General features: G+C 35.8%; 2 protein-coding genes across 3 annotated transcripts in view; one reads left to right on the top strand and one right to left on the bottom strand.

The window, feature by feature from the left end:
* LOC116348173 (protein slit) overlaps positions 1-20,555 on the bottom strand; it is a 141,047-nt gene that overhangs the window by 81,304 nt on the left and 39,188 nt on the right. For both annotated transcript variants that reach the window (XM_031779088.1, XM_031779094.1), the window contains exon 2: positions 12,574-15,002. In XM_031779088.1, coding sequence (XP_031634948.1) covers positions 12,574-12,902 — 329 coding nt within the window. In that variant the 5' untranslated portion in view covers positions 12,903-15,002. The remainder of the gene's footprint in view (positions 1-12,573; positions 15,003-20,555) is intronic.
* LOC116348188 lies at positions 4,502-7,462 on the top strand. The gene is made up of 4 exons (XM_031779105.1): positions 4,502-4,842; positions 4,985-6,233; positions 6,306-7,107; positions 7,224-7,462. The coding sequence occupies exons 1-4, from the start codon at positions 4,805-4,807 to the stop codon at positions 7,304-7,306; spliced, it is 2,172 nt and encodes a 723-aa protein (XP_031634965.1). The 5' UTR covers positions 4,502-4,804; the 3' UTR covers positions 7,307-7,462.

The following is a 20,555-nucleotide window of genomic DNA, read 5'->3' as shown; positions in this document are numbered from 1 at the left end:
GAGAGTGTGTGTGTATGTACTTTCATCACGATTTTTGAAACACTCGTGTTCAATAAACTCGTTGATTGCATCCATATACTCTCATTCATTCTATATATACGCACAAGTTAGTGCATATACGTGAAATGGCAATATGAGAAAAAGATGAGGATCCGATGCCCAAGTTTCATTTTTCAACAACTGAACAGAAAAAAAAGCAAGATGAATGAATGGAAGAAAGCGAAGTACACAAAAAGGGGATCCGCAACTGATTTCCTTTTAACTCCACTCATACACATGGTGTGTGTGTATGCCGTTGTCGAACAATTCAACAGCATCGGCCTCAGCAGTGGTGGAGAGAAAAACAGGCAAAGTAATTCAGAGAAAAAAAAATGTAATTGTATTTCGTACGTGAGCTGAGGGGTTGCTGCTACGAGCCGAGTGCATTTCTGTTTCATTTTTTGTCTTTTATTTTTGGGCGCATTGTAGAAAACAATGCGGCAAATAACTCAAGTTTTTCAATGTTGCTTTAATATTTCGTATGTGCTGTTGCTGCTTCCACTTCTCTTTGATGGTGTGAATCAAACACACAAAAACACAACCGCAACACACACCCAATCGGGCAAAAGATGTGTCAAACACACATTCAGGAAAGTGAATGAGAAAAAGAGATATGGTTTTAGGCAATTTTTCAATGCAAACACAATAATTTTCTTCCGCATCCTGATATGAATATTGTTGAATTGTTACGGTACGTAGTGATTCGTATTCATTGGCGGTTTTAAAACAGCAGACACATATTTGTACAAAAGAGTTTAGAGAATACGCAATTTTTCTTTTTTGTTAAAAGCATTTTCATTAATTTTAAGATCAAACAATTTGACATGACTCTTTGAAGATCAAATCCATATCTAACGAATTTTAAATGTATCCACATAAAAATCTGCTCTTTTGGCAGATTTTTTTCCTGAATTGGTTGATAAAAAGAAAATAAACCGCTTTCTGTCAAAGAGAGAGAGAGAGAGAGAGAGAGAGAGAGAGAGAGAGAGAGAGTAAAATTTCGCTGAATACGAAAAATATGTGAATTATTTCGAAAGATGGAATGCTTTTGGCGAGCGAATAAGCGAGCATTTGTTTCACAAACCTCACATTCTAACTGCTTGCAATTTGAAATATGTTGAATGCTAGTACCGAACATTTTCATCTCGTCATCATACGTGTATGGCATTTTCAAGATATCGATCTGCAGTAGCAAACACCAACAATTTCATACACTATACCAATACGGTCATAATTACAAATGGTCGCGTGTGCAAACGATGCAACGAGAAAAAGAAATGAACGGGACGACAACAGGCGAACAACAGAATAAAAAAAAATACACACAGTAAAACTGGATAACAATCAAAATGCAGCACGTATACCAATTAGCACGATTGGTGCACAAACTATAAAGTGCTTTAGTTTGGTGAGCTCCTCTTTTGTGCTTGCCATTGATACGATTTTGCTTGCATCTATCTATGTATGTGTGTCGCGCAAGTCGATGCGAACCAGCTTAAGACGATTTTTGCTGACAGAAGGCAAAATATTACGATTCCAAAGCTGATTTTCCATCGCATTCAACATTTAATAGGTAATTATTATAACCTCACCGCATGCAGTCGAAAACGAAACGGAGTCTGATTTCTCTCTGGTATACCGTTTTTTTCTTTTCTCTCTGTTGCTGCTCATCGTTCAGACTGTTCAACTTATTGCGCGCACTCTTATGTGTCAATCGATCGTTTGAGTGCAATAAAAATGAAATTAAACACGATCCCTCCTCCGAATCTGTATGTAATGGCAAACGAATCAATTTCAATTGCAGAACATGAAAATATTTCCGATTCCACTGTTGTTCGATTTTGCTTTGTTGCACGAAATAAAAATCGCGACATTTTTTTCTCTCTCTTTTCACCTCTTGTGTAAGAGGGAGAATGAGTCTATTCATGCCAGGAAATGTATTTTGTACACATTTCCGTGTTGAAATCCCATAAACAATATGATATTGTTGCGAGATATCCATTTTGCTCTCTCTCTCTCACTCACTCCCTTACTTTCTGTCTCTATGTAGCAAACATTTTCCAGTAAATTTTTCCTGGTTCAATAATGCACTCGCTACATTCGATGCGTCTAAAAGATTACATACTTTTCGTGCTTCAAAAACGATTTGTTGCATCCAGATTAGAGCGCATGAAGGAACGACCGAGGATTGAAATAAAGTGGAAAAAATGCCAGCGGAAAGATTATGAAGAACAAACAGCGAAATATCATTAAGAAGACAAGTGCTGAGCCAATTAATACTCTTCCCAGCCAACAAAGCTAGATACATACACCAAGACAGAAAATGAACTGAAATGTTTTTCTAGTTAACAAAAATAAATAAATCGAAGAAAAAAAAAACGATTTTTTTAATCACATCAAATGACAGAAACAAGAGACATGCCAATACTCTGGCCACGCTCTCTATCAGCACACCAAATGAAATATGGAAAACAAAAACTCAACCAAGAGTGGTGAGTGTGAAAGAAAGAGACACAGAGACGGGAAAATGTGACTAACAAGTGAGTAAATGCAATGAGAGTGTTACATTGAAATGGTTTGCTCGCGGTGCGTGTCGTACGACGATATAATAAGAGAAACGAATGACGACGACAAGAATGACCGTAAATCGATATATTGTGGGCGTTTTAAAATTCCATCGTTTTTATAGCGCATTTCGAATGAAGAAATTTGTGTGTACCCAGCAAACAAAAATGTAACGTTTTTTATCTATTTTAACGTTGAAAAATGTAACGTTTTCACCCATTTCGGTGGTAATTTTCGTGTCAATGGAAAGTTGATTATATGCATAGTTTCCAATAAAATTGTTCATTTATTACGTTAACATTTTACAATTTATTTCTCCTATTAGTCTTTCAGTCTCATTCAAACTCACTCAAATGTGTTGCCGTTTTTGTTTGAATCTCAAAGCATACAACGGTATTGATACAATGCGCGTTTTGCTGACTCTTACTCGTTTAAAAAATGAAAGTATGTGTAACATGAGATTCAAATGTTCGATTTTGTTTACATAAAATTTATATCAACAATTCTATCGACTGTTTTCGCTGTTTGATTGCATTTTGTATCACTTATATTCATACATATGTCCAGCATCATTAAGAAGGCAAGGATCAGTTGAATATTGAACATCACACATCGACAAAATTACAGTGTATTGACAAAAATGTTTCAATACACAAAATCACAACGAAATATAATGAGTTGCCATTCAGATTTGTTTTCTTTTCAACTGGAGTACACACAAAGTTTGTATTCACATTTTTCAGTTTTCAACAGAATTAATGTAGCAAAGGAATTTTTTGTGCTTCGATTTAACATGTATCACAAACAAACAAATCACTCTATTCAATATTTAACGGGATTGATTTTTTTATTGCGGCCAAAACTATACTGAGAAGTGCCGCCAGTTTAGAAAGAGATGATTTTTGGTATACAACAACAACAATCTCATACGATTGCATTCTCCGTCGCCTAAAATTCAGTTGGACAAATTCAAAAAGTCAAATATCGCTACGAATACAGAGTTTGTGTGTGTGTGAGGGAAAGTGATATAAACAAATTCATTCGGTGTTTCGGTTTGAAACATGCAATATTGAACCGGTCGCGCATATAAACAATTGAAAGTTTGTACACACACAAATGCACAACAGAGAGAGTCACACATTCACAAAGATAATTATGTGGCCATTTTAGTGTCAAACGGAATGTAGAGTATATCCATGATTTCCAATCGAATTTTCATACGCACGAGTTTCTTTGTTCTTATTAGCGGTCAGAAAATGTGCGTTGTTGTTGTTTTTTTCAAACAAATTAAATTCAAAATGACAACCGATTTCAGTTTTCAACATGATAAAATAAGACAAATGGATTTTAGTGCTAATATTGTATCAGTGGCTTTTTTATGTCACAGCACAAAGAAACGAAACATGTGAGAGAGACAATATAATATGTGTTTGTGTTTTTGTTTTTCTGTAAACGAAATACTAGTGCGAATGCAACAAACTGTAGAATTTTGACCGTACAACAGTATTTCCGATCACCGCTTGTTTTTGTGATGTGCTTCGTCAGTGTTTTGATACAACGATATCGTGTGTTCACGAAATGTGATGGATATATTTGCGGAAATATTTTGTGTCTGTTTCTGTTTTCAATTCAAACGACAGAACATTTATAAAGTATTACTGTTAATATTCCAAATCATCGAAACACATTTGAAAAAAAAACCATTTCGACAATTCTCTCGTTTGTGATTTGTTATGTTCCTGTTTAAAAATGCATTTTTGGCAGAGTTTTGTGGCAAATCAAAGTGGAGTGATTGAGTTGTTGAATGAAAATATTGTAAATTTTTTGCATATATTGATGTATCAATAGAATCGTTTAATTCCAGTCATTTTAGTTTTCGAGGCTTGACTTTTTGCAATACAGCAATAATTTGCTATAAATAGCGGTGCATTTGTGCATTCATTTTAGTTCAAAGTTACCGTTCGCGCTGTGAAGCTATTTGAAATACCATTAAATCTCATCATCAAGTCAGAAAAATAACTTTAAATTGATAATAATAATTGAATTTCGTCAGGCAGTTTACAAGCAGAACCAACAAAAACACATTAAAAATTACAATTTGAATTGTGAAATTGATGCGAATTGATTGCAACCGAAAATAGTGATAACTATCTCATAGTATTTGGAAAAGCACCAGAAATTGTGATTGATTGATTAAACCATGAGTAGAACAAGATCAAGAGAGGATCAATTTAATATGTAAGCATTGTTTTTCTTAATATTTATTCTGTGTTTTTTTTTTCATTGGATTTTCGATGCAATTTCGCGATATTGTTTTGTGACCAGTTTTTTTTTTAAATAAGTGTGTATGTTTTTCTTTGTTTTCGTTTCATTTATACAGTCCACCCGAAAGGAAAGACGACATTAAGAACCTTGTAGTCATAAAACAAGGCGTCAAGTCAATCATACGGGAAGAATATCGCGACAGAGTGATTCAGTTTTTGGATCATCGAAGCTACAAAATGACACTGATTTCGTCACTGGCATCATTGTTGGCGTTGTACAAAATTCAAGAAGCCATCGATGATGAGAACCGACAATTTTTTCTACAAAACGGTAAAACATTTTTCATCGAGTGCTTTAACGGTGTTTTAGCCGATAAAGTCGACAGAGAGGAACTAATGCCGCCAGCTTTTCGTAACATTGTCGAGGCACACTTCGGTGTAGAGAATTTTGAATGGCCCGATAAAGAATGCCTGGGAAATGGTTTTAATTATTTCTACCAAGATCACATTCGAAATAATCAGACCAATCTCAACACTCATTGTTCAGAACATGTTGAATCGTTTTTTCAAATGAAACGCTGGTATTATAACATGAATATCAATGGCCATCAATACAATGGATCAAAATTCGACGGCATCGATATACGAAACGCAAAAGTTTACGCCACTAGTAACAAAGATCTGACACATGGTGATGTAGAGAGAACAAATAAGATGAACATTTTATTGTATGAACTGGAAAGAATCGGTTGGCAGTGTCAAAAAGTTCATAATGAACAATTGGTTCCGGTCACTGTCAATGAGTTCGTTAAGGACAATTGGTTCCAATCACTGTGGATGTTCGGTCAAATGCAACGCCAAATCGAAGTGTTTCATCAATATGCACAACAATGGCATGCATTCCGTCGCGATGGATTGATAACGAACAATCGACCGCCAAAAGTGAACAATTTCGCACTTGTCCCGTTATGCCGATTCCAACTGAAAAACGTTCGATTGGATATGACAGATATGTATTATTTGGCGAACACTGTACTAGGAGTGGTGCCAAGTTCTCGCAATCCGCTGACCAATCGAATGAACAAATACACACTGGACTATTACTTGTACGGCCATCGAGATGAATTGTGGAATTTGGTTTTCGACATGGATAAAATCAAACAAATCGGCAAGCAGAAGCGGTTTCACTCGCAAATCATCACCAATAGTGTTTGCGTGTCAATATTGTACGAGAAGCCAGCGAAGGCTTGGGTGGAAAATTCGGAGCAGGCCACATTTAACAACATGACATATGCTAGTGCCATCGATCCTAACGAGAAAACGTGGGTTGCCGTTGTGCGCCGCCATATCAAGTCAAACATTGAGGTAAGTTAAGTTTGTTATTACAATGTTTTTTTTTTTGGAACGTGATTGAAATTTGACGTTATTATTTAACAGGAAAACATTAAAATATCCAATCCACGATTTCATTGGCAAACCGAGCAGAAGAAGAGAGATCGGAAGGCTGATCGGTTGACCTGGTGGTTTGTTGAAGAAGAACAAATGGATTTCAAGTCGTACCCAGTGATACCATCGCCGCGTGGATCCACATGGAAAGCGTACATTCTGCATCGCATCAAAATGCTACGAATGGGAATGCAAGCATATGCGACTCGAAAATATGCACGATTGGATCTCGATCACCACATCAAGGCTACCAAAACAAGTGATAAAGTTGCCATGCGGGTAACGAACAACAAACCGTCTTGGATTTGGATTGGTGCTGGAGAAATGGCACCAAATCGGCCATGGGGCATAAAGAAGCGGAAAAGATGCCCAGGAACGCGTAAATTGGCGACCAGCTTCAAGAAACAAGAGCACACAAAGGTCAGTTTTCAAGATGAATGGGGTACATCAATAACGTGTGCCAATTGTCACGAGCGATTTCCAAGAGAAACCAAAAATCATCGATTCAAAATTTGTCGAAATTGCATACCAAAACCGATTGTTGGACTACCACCGATAATTGTGACGAATTTGAGCAGACAAGAGCTTAAAAAAGAGCGAATTGTAGAGAGAGCAATCAATCCAGATCGTGAGAACATCGAGCGTTTAGTGCCAAAGATAAAAGTTATCTTCAAAACTTGGTCATTAACTCGAGAATACCATGAATTGGGTGATGCTGCACCAGAAGACATGATTGAGCACGTAGTCATTTGGCACCGTGACATTGTTGCCGCAAAGAATATTTTATTCAAAGGTATGTGCATAATTGTATATTGTATTAATATTAAATTGAGAATAGAGAGCAGAGCGTTAGGTGTTCAGTGTTCATATTAATTGATTAATGTTTTGTGTTTATTTCTGATTTTATAGGAATGTGTCGTCTTTTTGGCATACCATTGCCCGATTCGTTGAAGAGACCTGACAATCCACACCATGCGAACAATGTCAACTGATAGACAGCATAAAATCAACAATAATCATAAGAAGAATATTTTAACAATTTTGTTAGTTACTAGGCGTGAATAGTTTAAATCCAAGGATTTCTATTGTACCCTTGACCGCAGTACGGGTCCCTATTTAGGGCTGTGCGGAATATAAAAGAACCCGTAGGTGAGTACTTTATTGAATTGATAGTTTATTTTTGCATTCAATCTAACTGAATTGTTTTTTTTTTTCTTTTTTTCCTTTCCATTTTGACGGTAAAATTGACTGAAACTACACACAAATCCAACCCCAATATTGACCGTCAACATATGCCCGATAATGGATGAATTTGCCACAACAAATGTTTGTTGGGTAGGACAAGAGACTCATGTAGGGGCAAAGTGAAGAAAAAAAAACGACGGCAAAAACAACAACACCATACTGATTGAAAATGGTAAATAGAGAGAGAGCCTTGGCCGAAGTACTCTATTCACCAAATTATGGAGGAAAAAAACTTCGAATAACTTTATCAACCGTCCTGATTCTCAGAGCATGAAGCAAAATAAAATAATACGGCGAGAAAGAGTGCCCAGTGTTGTGATCAACGGGCATGCAAAGGAAATTTATATGCAACCCATCGTTTTCGTTATTCAACTAAAATTGCACTTGTATATTACGCTCCCGGTGTTTATGATTTGAATTTATTTGCTATGTATATCTCGTTCGCTTGCTTTTTGTATTGCAATTTGTTCACATCGTGATTGTCATTTTTTTGAGAATGTGTTCAATTCACTTTGTGGATGGTTATTTTTTTTATGCGCACATTCATATCGATTTCTATTTTAAATCGATGAATGTCGATGGCGATGCCATCGAACCGACACTCAATTCACTTAAGAGAGAAAAAAGAACATACAATCGAACACAAATGCAAACAATAAAAATGATATTATTAAAAAGAAACGTTCAAATATTGCATGGTGTCGCGACTAACAGAGCCATTTTAGAAATTGAATCAATACCATCGTGTCCCATTCCATGTGTTTTTTTTTTCTCTTCGTTTGTTTGTTGCTGACGCTGTTTTTCATTTTTTTTCGTTATTGTCGTTTTGTGTATTGTATCTACAATTTAATGAAAACCAATTTTATACAATACAAATAGAAAATTGCGCTACTTTTCATCGGTTTTGCTCTTTTTCTTGGTATTTTCCAAATGTCCATGCAATTTATTTTCTGCACATTTTATGTGCTGATGTTTTTTCCCCTCTCTTTCTTTCATTTTGAATTTAGTTTTTGTATTTCAATCGCCCTTACTGTGGATGCTTAGATGCATATAGTCAATCTATGGTTTCTAAAGAACAAATGATTTTGATTCGAAGCGACAATAATGTGCTTCTCTTATTCGTTCAATTGGAAGCGAAGCCATTTTGGAATTGATCCAAACAATTCAGTTGGCGTTCATTCTCTCACTCTTTCTCGTTGAAAGTGAAAAAGATTCAAAGCGGCAATTAAAAGCAAGAAGTGGTCAATTCACTGGCAGCAACAGTAAAAGCAAAAAAACAAAACAAAACGGAATAACACTAAAGGATTGGGCAACGTCATTTGACATGTATCCGACAATATTCAATTTTTCACATGGCTTTCGAAACAGCAGACAGCGTTTCAGTTTCAGTGTCGGTTTCATATGTATTTTTATCAAATTCGTTCAAATTGTGTGTGAGCGCGCAAGACAATCAATCGATTGTGTTGTCGGTTTCAAATTTTCATTGCATGCGTCGTCATCGTCGTCGTCGTCGTTTGTTTATTTATTTACAGTGATGTTATCTTTCGTTTGCAAAGATTGTTTGGCCGCATATTTTCTTCCCGACAAACCATTCCCATTCCGATGATGTTTATAGTATTTGTTGATTCGTATGCAGATTATAACGTCAAACAGATTGCTTGTGTCTGTGTCTCATTCGCTTCGTTCGAACGTTCGAAGGAGACAAAAAAATAAAATACAATTTTTACCCGATATACGTACGAAAACTGTATAACAATTCATCCATCAATTATCGGTGGATCGTTAATTATCTGTATGAAATGCGGACCAAGAATAAATCGTATCGCAGGCAAATTTTGTGTCGACAGCACACCGTGAATGTGAGTTTTTTGTTCCTTCATTTTAATCGAAAAATAATGGACGTCATTTTTTGTCTTTCTCCCTCTCTCGCGCACACGTCCATTTATTAGCATCTATCGATTTCTAGTTTATATATATTTTTGTTTTTATCTCGACCACTTTATCGGCATGGTTGCCGTTGTCGTTGCTGTTCAGTATCTCTTTCGCGTCCACTTTAGAATGTCAGCCATATTTGAAACCATAAAATTACATTAAATTTATTTGCTTTCTTTGTTGCCACACATCCTCTCTCGGTCGTCAAAAGAGAAATCGATTTCAGTGAGATCGCGATAGCATCGCTTTGGTGCCCGTCATTGCATCACACAGCAATGCAAATATCGTATTAAATCAAAAAAAAAACCGAACAAGAATGAAAAACGGAAAATCACACATACACACATGACAACCGTGTTAATGATGAATTTCATGCTCTTAGCCATATTTCAAATGCCAAATAATTTATATTAAAAATCTAATATGGTATTGGCGAGACCGATTAGGCAGAGGACGAGAGAGGGAGAGGAAATGACGGTTAGAATGTCTATCCCGAAATTATATATTAAATAAAATTACAATGAAACATTATAACCTTTGTTATAGTTGTGGTCGACGTTTGGTGCTCTCGCGCCAATGCTGTAGAACGGGGACCGATGGTGTGAAGTGTAACGAAAATGTGATGCGGTTGTTACAGTGATTTGTGAATGACACATTCTCGGGCACAAAGTACGAGCACAGGGGAGATACACAACGACATAGAGGAGAAACGAACAAGTGAACAAGAGCGAGATACAAGCGATCCTCAATGCACATCATGCAAAATCCATGACGATTTTATTAAATTTACAACACGCACTCCAAATGCACTCACTATTTTATGCCACAATACTAACCACAATTTCGTTTTGTATGTTTCATGTTCCGCCAAGTGCCACATATGTGTGGTGTGGTACATACGCGAAATGCAATGTTGAATTTCGAAATTGTATGGAAAAAGTGTAAAAGAGAGATGAAAATTAATTTAGAATCCAAAATGTGGCATGTTATATATGATTTTCGGGTCATTTGAATTTGCAACAGAGACCGAGAGCCCGCAATAAAAATGGATTAGCATTTAAAGTAAAAGATGACATATCAAAACACATGCATGGAAATGGCATTCTTTTTCAGACAATATATTGAATTAACTGGTCAGTTGAGCTGACAGTACGTTAGCCAGCTAAATGGGCGAAAACAATAGACGTTATTGTTTTAATGATGAATCACTTTTCTTGTTTTAATAGAAGTGATTGTTCATTATAACAATAACTTCTTTTGTTTTAGTTCATTTAGCTAGCTAACGTACTTTCAGCTCAACTGACCAGTTAGTTCAATATATTGTCTGTTCTTTTTCGGGCACCGCAAGTGGTTGAAGGTGCACACAACGACCACTGAAAAACTAATATAATATGAGCTCAAACAACCAATTGCAGTGCATTCCATTTTATTTGCCGACGATTTTTTTTTGTTCTGGGGAAATAAATTTGTTGACAACAAGCATGCACACAACAGACTGTGTCGCTTTGGTTGTATTTAGAGAGTCGCTCAATCTGTGCACGCTTATGAAGCGGAAGAATTTTCGATTTCAATTTTAGACATGACTTGAGGAGTTTACGTCGGTTGTTGTTGTTTTGTTGCTCAAACAAATAGGAGTGTGCACGCGGCCAGAGTTGCATTACTACTCCACTCCATTATGTGATTGAACTGGATTTTATTTAATTTTACTTAATTTTTTATCTCTATGTCATGATTGTCGATCCCTAAGTATCGAGACTTGAAAAACAGGCGCACTCTTTTTTCGGCTATTATCATCGGTTTTGCATGCATTTATGCCTGCATTCACATCGAAAAAATATGTGTATGCGTATCGAATTACCGAGGAGAATTCAGAAACAGGTTTCCTCTCTATGCCTTTCTATTTATTCCGATTCAAAATTTTCGTTTTGTTTACTTCGAATTCGATATATGTGAGAGATTCATCAACTGATATCGTGTAGGAATCGGTGTTTTGTTGCACTGCACGAAAAGAAAAAATCTAGCCTTTGGATTTGGAAATAGATATTTTATTTTTCGTTGGAATACATACACATGTCAAACAGTACGTGTTTCTGTGGAATTCTTTTATAGTTTGAACAATTTATTTTATTAAATTTGCCTCGAACATGGAAAAAGGAAAAGAGTTGAAAATGGCAACCGAAACAAAAAAATACTTGACGATGGATGAATTGATGATGGGTTATGGACTTTTTCTATCTCATTGTCACACTGGATATACCACTTCTAGTTGACGCAGTGCAGAGAAGCAAATGCAGATCCTCGATAGCACACACACACACACATATCAACTCGGCTCACTCTCGACAAATAGTGCATTTGTTTCTGGCGAAAAAGTGACAACGTAATGTGTGTTATGACGAATTTCCATTAAATTTTTTGTTGTTGTTGTTGGTTTTATTGCCGACTGCAAAACCACTTTTATAATAATTTTCGCAAACGGCAAAATTATGCGGTGCATGTGTGCTTAGAAGAAGTGTACGGCACAATTTATGTGCGGCAAAATCCGTCATTTTTCTCGAGAGGTAGAGAGAAATTTAATTCGCAACAATTTAATATATATCGTGTACAATTCAGTGTTTTCCTATCTCTCTTCGTCTCCTCGCTGAAATCACTCTCGAAAACAATTTAACGGTTTTCAAAAACGTTCATCGTTGTATCCTTGTATGCGAATCGAATTCAAGCTCTGTTAAGCATGAGCGAGATGACATTTAAATAACAAAATTAAATCACATTGAATCACTTGACATGACAGCACTTTGCTTTCCGATCTCAAGCCATAAATGAATGAGCCAGTGAAAAGAGGAGCCAACAGTACCGTCATGCATTCACAATTTTCCACTCTAGTCAAAAACTATTGTGGGAATTTCGAAAACAACGCTGCAATGTAAACTAATCAATTTTTCGTTTCCTGTTCTAATTTCCAGGTTCGTTCAATCTGAAATCTCTCGCCATTGCGTTCTCACTGTTGCGCTCGCAATACAAAACGCAAAAAGGAAAGAAATCATAGACTATCTATAATAGAAATTGGTAGTATGGTACTTACAGTCGTTCAGCGTCCAATGGTATGCGTCTGGGTACTTGTTGTAAATCTCGATGTGAACAGTCAACCGTTTGGCCGGTGCACGTACAAACTCGTGGACATTTTTGATCGATGCTACTTTGGCCATTGCCGATGCCATTGCCCGTGCCGCCAATTGCTGTGTTTGCCAAATTTGTACCATGCACAAAAATGCCAACACTGCCAACGTTACTAAACGTTCCAAATGATGAATCACCATTTCCGTACGGTATCAATTGCAACAGTAAAATGACTAAACTGGTGGTCGTTGCATTCACCACCCAATTAAGCGGTGGTTTTTTCATATTCGACATTATTTCTCACATATGACTTTTCGGACCTTCAAATTGTCATTTGTGGTGATCTTGTTTTTGTTGTTATCGCTGTATGCTTGCTGTGTTACAACTGTTGTTGGGTGTTTTTCGTGCGAAATGCGAACTAAAATTTCGCTTCGTATCCCAAATGTGCACAGAGACACTCTTCCTCTTCAATTGAGCTGCTTGTTTTCGTTGTTTTTTCAAATGTCAGAGTTCATTTAATGGATTTTCTCAAGCTATTTTGATACAGTTAGAATTTGTAGCGAGCACAAATTATAATGGTTTAGACCACTTGATTCTGGTTGATTGTTCTCTTTTTTTTCGCTTTTGCAATGTCTTTCTCTCTTTTCACTCTAGAGCCTCAAATAATAACACTTGATTACACGAGAGAAGCAAAAAAACGTATATAATAAAAGAAAAAGAGTGCTATTTGTACAGACACAATTACTTGCCGAGTAAATGCATTAAAATTGTTTGAAAATGCACTCGAAAACACACGGACTGGCTTTTAGTGTGTTTTTGTTCTTCGATTCACTTGAGTAATTTGTTTTTTTTTTAACGTTGAATTCTTGGTATACTTTTTTTTATTTCATTCGCTTGTTGTTTAACGAAGACTAAATTTGTGGACACTGGTTGTCGTTGTGGTCCTTTAAAAAAAAATCAATGCGCGGGAAATAAGCACACAATGTTTGAAGAAGAATAAGAATGAAAAAAAAAACCGAATTTAATGAAAAAAGTTTACGTTGCTCTTTTGTCGTTGGAGACGCATAGAGATTTATTCGATTACAGTCGGATTGTTTTAATGTCGATACACAGAGTGAATACCGTTTGCGTAATCAGCTGGAAAAGTAAATGGCATAAGAATAAAAACTATTCAAATATAAAATTGCAACAGCACCCCGTTTGTTCGGCTGTGCACACACAACAATATTTTATATTCTCACACTTTTAACACCGGGAACGAGTCAAACGATGCAAAAATTCTTTGTTGTTTCTCAATTGCGACGACAATCGATTAATTTTTTTTCGCATTCAATCGAATAGTCATTACCGCACACTTTTATACACACTCTTTTCGTTTTGTTGCTTTTCTTGTTTGATTTCAAGTATACTTTGGCGAAGCCTTTTTTATTGTATATGTGTGCGTGTCTCGATTTTATTCAATGATAATCTTTAATGGTTTTTTTTTTGTTGAAAAAAGGAGAATTCTCGCATTTATTGTTTATTGCCTTACACTTGAAATGGCAAAAAGGTAATAATTGCACATTTGGTCCGAAACTTACTCACACTCAATGTTGTTGATTTTTGAATTGCTTTTGCTTATGACACTCAGAGGCTTGCAAATGGTTCTGAAGATGTCGATAGGCTGTCGGTGTTTTTTTTTCTCTCACTGTGTGTGTGTTTGTTATTGTTGTTTCGACGAGTGTTGTTATTCCTTCTTCTGCTTCTTTCTTTTTTTGGGTTAAAGGCGATTTGTTTGACGCGCAAATGAAAGTTGATAGGTTGCAGTGGAAAAAGTAATAATAACAACAACTGCAAATGGTTAGGCGTGCGCGTATCGTTTTGCTACTATATTGTGGTTGATTATGTTCTTCGATTTTATTGCTTTAAATCCGACTATAAGTATTTACACGCTGTTACGTTTAATTCGAGTTGTTTTTTTTATTTTCAAAGTTATTTTCGTTGTTCTTTTTTGTAACAACAATATATTCTCCTTGTGCTTGATGCGGTTTTTTGTTCACTTAATGTTGTTCTGCTTGAGTTCGGTTTTTTTTTCACTCGCTCTTTACTTCAGTCCTGTTCACGAGGAAATGCATGTGAGAGAAGACGAGAGTGGAGAGGAATAAAAAGAGCATTCACAATGACCAGCACGTTTAATGAACACACGAAGGATGAACAATCAAAAACACTAAAAAACGATAAAACGAAAACGAACAAAAAATTGCATCGACAATTACACACGATTGTTCTGTTGATTTTCTGCACTTTGTTTTGATTCAACCGTACACACGCATTTGATTCGTTTCTTTCAATTCACGTTGTCTGCTTTCCGTTGAATGTTAGTTGAGTGCGCTGTGCAAAACTTGTTGATCATCTCTGCAATGGCGGGGAGAAAAAAAAGAAAGAAACAAATTAGTTAATTGCATTTGAAAACAAAACAAAATAAAAGGAACCGAGAAAATAATATATATAATTGTTGAGATTTGGTCATGAGATTCTCATCGATTGTTCTGTTTCAAACGACCAATATCGAAGAATCCATTTTTAAATGGATGAAACAAAAAAAAAGAAACACCGTGCACAATTCCATGTTTACAATCGTTGAACTTTTATTATAGCATAGTGTGTGTATGTTCATTTGAGTGTGCAAACAACAAATCCATAAGAATAATTAGTGTGGCATTGATAAATTCAACATAATCCATTTTTTCCTCTCTTTTGAACCGAAGCGGTTACGAGCGCTAAAGTGCTATGACTAATGGAAATGTATTTGAAAAAAAAAACCTTCCGCCCGATAAAACCGTTCGTCGACTTCTCAACGACAGAATCGAAATAAAAAAAAACTCCATTTGCCATAGATTAAGTTTAATCGTTAGCCACGAGTTTTTGCCTTTGTTTTGCATATATCCCATTTTCACCTGTATGTGCACGCACAGCCAAGATTTGCCAGAGCGAAATCCTTTGCCATCACCACCGCCGCCTTTCCAAATTGAGCACAGTTGGTCGGTGTATGGTTGTGACGAATTTAATTGATTTTCACGCAATATCAGTGGTTTGCTATTTTCCTTTTTTATATATATTGTTTTTAATCAACAATGATTAGATTTTATTTGTTGTGTGTTCGTGTATACATGTGAAAAGGTCGAGTGAAGAACTATGAATGAATGCCAACCACTTAATGCACTGGAACTATATATCGCATTCATATCGTTGTTCACTTTTATTATCCATTTAAATTAAAAGAAATTCGTTGTGGCATTGTATAATAAAAATGTGTGCTCTGTTTTTTTTCTTCGTTTTTTCTCTTTCCCTCTCATTCCTACGCTGCTCGCTGTGTATAAACCAACAGTGCTATTATCGAGCTGAAAACTTGAAATAATTCCAAACGATAATAACAATAATAACGGTAACAATGAAATACGACGGCTCAAAATAATAACAAACAAAATGAATGAAGAAAAAAAACTGAAGCATACACGAAATCCTCCCGATTAGATTCGATTCGATGGCTTAGGTGTTGCGCATGAGTGTTTGTATGTTTTTTTTAGAAAAGATTTGCTCTTTACAGAGTAGGATTTTTGATGCGCGTCTGCGTTTCTTTTTCATTTCAATTCAGTACGTTTCAATGTTCCTTCGTTTTGTTCAATTCTAAGACTTCTCATTCGAACGTTGTGTGTGTATGTGTGTGAATGTTTAAATTCAATGGTGAATTGATGGCTTCACCTCGCAGCTATATACACTGTTATTACGGCAAAGAGCCGTCCATTACATGAAAAGGCCAAAACGGAAAGAAAAAAGTCCACATGAATTATGAATAAATATTAGAAACATAATGATAAGTTCCTGCAAACACTCACATCTCAAACATTCCAGTTTTTTTTTTCATTCATTCTGTTGTATTTCATATGAATACATTTATCCTCCCTCTTTTTTATTCGTTCAAACAAAAAACGAAGAAGATACACGCATTTTCGATGCTTCAAGGCAAAACCGCTCTTTATAATTTTATGTATTGAGCTCTTCATATCGAAATTGTGATGGCATTAATTCCCATCATCGATTTTCTTCGTTTGAACATTGTATCTTCATTAAAACATCGTAACGAATCGTGAAGGATAAAATATATATTAAATATTTAATTGAAAAGAAAAAAAATACCAAGTGAAAAGGAAAATGAATATAATTTTTTGTTTCTTTCTCTGTCCTTTGTCATCATCGATTTTCGCCCACAAGGGTTTCACTCGGGTTGCACAGACACGAAAAACTTTACACTTGAAAAATAATTAAGTTTCGGTCATTTTTGTGTACACACGGTACTGCTTTTGTTGTCAAATCCGGAAACGCTTTAAAATGTTTTAATTGGATGTGAGTGAGATCAAGAATGGAATATATTCAACAAATTATTTTCCAAATAAAATTCCAGTAACGACTTTAACTCTTATGAAATTCTCTTCGTTATTTAACAATATAGAATTTTGTAAATCACTATGTATAAAAAAATATTTCTTGAACTTATCCACGTACACATAAACACTTTGCACAAAACATAAAACACAAATTCATTTGAATGGACATGTTTATAAACAATTCAAAACTTTATCGTAAAGAATTTGTGCGTAGATGAGGATAGAAAGAATGCACCCGCCACGATGAGTGCATCAATGACAAGAATAGTAAGCGTATAAGAAAAATCAAGAGTTCTATATTCACTCAGTTCTGTATGTGTTCAAGTCGATTTGGTGCAAATGATGGATAGGGTTTTCGAAGTTATTGAATATTTTATCGTATTCTGATTCAATGTATTTCAATCTTAAAAATCTGAATTCCCTGATGAGACGGCGAGAGAGCTCTCTTGCAATATCATGATTTTGGTAAAAATTGAATGACAATGCACAAGATTCAAGTTGAAGTAAAAAAGAAAATACAATGTTTTTTTTCCCTTGGAATTGTTTGACTCTCATAAATAATGTTATGGAAAATGCAGCCATAGTAAAAATGAGCACGTTCAGCTTTTATCGCACTATGTGCGTTTTGTTTTGTCTTGTTTTGTGACGATTTGTCGTTTGTTGGAAGTTCTTAGAGCGTTTGAAAAATAGCATTGTGTCAAATTTGATGAAGGGAAGTACTTGTCGCTCTTTTTCGGTTCTTTCGATTATATTCATCAATTTTTTACCGTACATCGAAAGAGAGCACAAGCGAGAGAGAGAGAGGAGATAGATAGATTTCTATTCAAATGTATTTTTATTTGCTATAGTGATATGCGCGCATGAACGAGAGAGTGTGGCACATTGATAAAACGTTTTTGTGACGTTCAAACCGAAAATTTTCGACCATTGTCGATAAAAGTACACGTTGCAGGCAGGAAAACTACCCGAGAGAAGCGACTAAAAAAGCGAGTGAAGAATAGAAAAAAAAAGCTGGCCAAATGAGAAAATAGAGAGGTTTATTCAGTGTGATCCATGATGGTATGAAAGTTTTCCCCCTCGCGTTCAACCTCGTCTGTCTCAAATTTTCTCGCAAACGTATATGTATTTGATACCCTCTGAATATTCACATTTCAGTGCAGCGAACGAGAAATATAAGCAAATCAAAATGTCGTAAATGCGACGCTTGAAATTTTCAGCCCCGTAAATATAAATCTCGTTTTTATTTTCTGGCTGCTTTTCGTCCATGCAAAAGCTGACACACAAAGAAAAAGAAGAAGACGGAAAAAGATCCGCGGCATATCGCATTCACCGGAATGGTCTCGTTTGCACTCATGCAAAAGCAATGAATATACAAAAGTGAATAAATACATGAAAATCATTTTTTTTTGTCGTTTTGTATAAAATACCTGCCGCCACCACCTCTGCCAACAACGATGGCAATGAGGACGTTGCCGCCGGTACATTTCAGTGTGTTGGAGATGCTGTGTACATTGTAAGGTAAAAAAAAGGGCAGGATAAAGCGAAATGAAATAAATTTTCCTTTTATTTTCTATATTTTGGAAATTTGCCATTGTTGTGCGTGTGTTTTTTTTATCTCACTTCCTCACACTTTCAATTTCACTTTTTCGTCGTGCTCATGGTTTTGTTTGTTCAGGTAGCACGATTGTTCTAGCCGATGAATGAGCAAATCATTTTCCAAAAAATGATTTTATTTTCGCCACTACAGCAAACTACTACTACTTACAAACATTTTTGTGTCTTGCTTTTTCTTCATTTTGGCTCATGGTCACAGGAATTTAACCACATATTGTATGAATGATACAAATGCAGACAATGCCAATGTACTGAAATAAGCGTTTCTTCCTTTTCGGTTCTCCTCATTCCATCTCGATGAGAACGAGAAAAAAAAAATCATCGCTCGATGGAATGAGAGATGTTCTATGTGTATATGTTACTGATGCCGCAATACAGTAGAAGAAACTAATGGCCGTAGGCAAATTTGCTTCTTCATTTTTATTAGTCGCTCTGATTTTCCTGTTTCGGCTTTTTATTCGCATTTAGACCCTTGTGTGCATTTTCTTTTGTTTAGATCATTGACGAAAATGTCGTTTGGATGTTTTTCTTTCATTTTTCCTTCCCCCTCTCTCTCACACACTCACTCACAATAAAATCCCTTTTCTTCATCTTATTCTTAATAGCCCACAGGCATCATAATCATCGTACTACTCTATTTAACCGTGTGTTTACCAACCGATTTTCTTTTCCCATTTTTGCAGTAATTTTGCTTTAGATTACAAATTTTTTTTTGTTTCTTGATCGTCGTCGTGCATTTTCGTCGGGAATGCTTTTTCCCAGAAAAGAGACATTCCGTCGTGTTTTTGTTATTGTCATTCATCGTTCAAATTGGTGCCAAGCAATTGCAGTGAGAATTTTGTTTAATCTTTTTTCCTCATAACAGCAAATACACTGCTGTTTCAAACCCTGAGCAAAAAGCGTTGTTGTTTTTATTCCCTACACTTACCGAGCATAATTTTTGGAAATGGCAGACATAAGACACGAACGAGATTCTCTTTTTTTTCTGCACAATTTGCACGCGTACGTACAGAGAGAAAGGAAGTATCCATGAAATTCAGTAGCGCTAAAGTTGATTATGACGAATTAAAAGGAGCTGATAAATATCAAAAACGTTTCACAAAACAAGAGAGATAGAGAAAAGAAGTGCCACCAATTTTCTCTTTTATAAATTCAATCATTTCGTTTTTCTTTCCACCGATGAAGAACTGATTCGCAAGATAGAGAACGCGGCACACACAGAGATAAGAGAAAAAGCTTTCTTTGAAGTGTGATCCGTGTACGTGGTATAATTCATTCATTTCATTGATGAAAAATGAATGTAAAAGGGATAAAGCCCATATCGTTTAGCGTATCTTATTGTTCTGCAATGAATTTCCATTAATAATTAAGGGCTGTAAGCGCAATAGATGACGATGACAGTGCCAGCAGCTGCAGCAACATCGATGACAACGGCAACATCGTTGTTGGCAGCAAACCGACCAAAAAACAGTAGATTTGTTTCGAAAATGCCACAAACAAAATGCGCTCATGCCGTTTACCTTTCACTTGAAAATGATTTGATGAACAATTTTGTTCATCGTACCATTTGTGTTATAAGTCCATGAAAAAAAAACATTTCGGCTCAAAATAAGATTTAGCGAGACTAAAACTTTGGTTAAGGTATCTTTTCAAACAAACCAAGAGAGAGAGAGAGAGAGAGAGAGAGAGAGAGAGAGAGAGAGAGAGTGGAATTACCAAGAAGTTTCATTTCATTATTATACTTTGCGATGGTCCGCTCGCTCATTTAAACGTTAAACATTTTATAACTGTCACACAATGATCCTTAAACAATAGGTATTTATTTAAATTTTCAGATCGTCAACAACATTCAATCTTCTTCATCCACAACTCTCGTCGTTTTCTTCATGCCTCTTTCTATGTGACTTTT

Source organism: Contarinia nasturtii, unplaced genomic scaffold (assembly GCF_009176525.2).
Source record: "Contarinia nasturtii isolate CC-2019 unplaced genomic scaffold, AAFC_CNas_1.1 Cnas_scaffold_129, whole genome shotgun sequence".
NCBI classification, from domain to species: Eukaryota; Metazoa; Arthropoda; class Insecta; order Diptera; family Cecidomyiidae; genus Contarinia; species Contarinia nasturtii.
The sequence above is the reverse complement of the archived record's forward strand: the minus strand, read 5'-3'. Positions and strand labels throughout refer to the sequence as shown.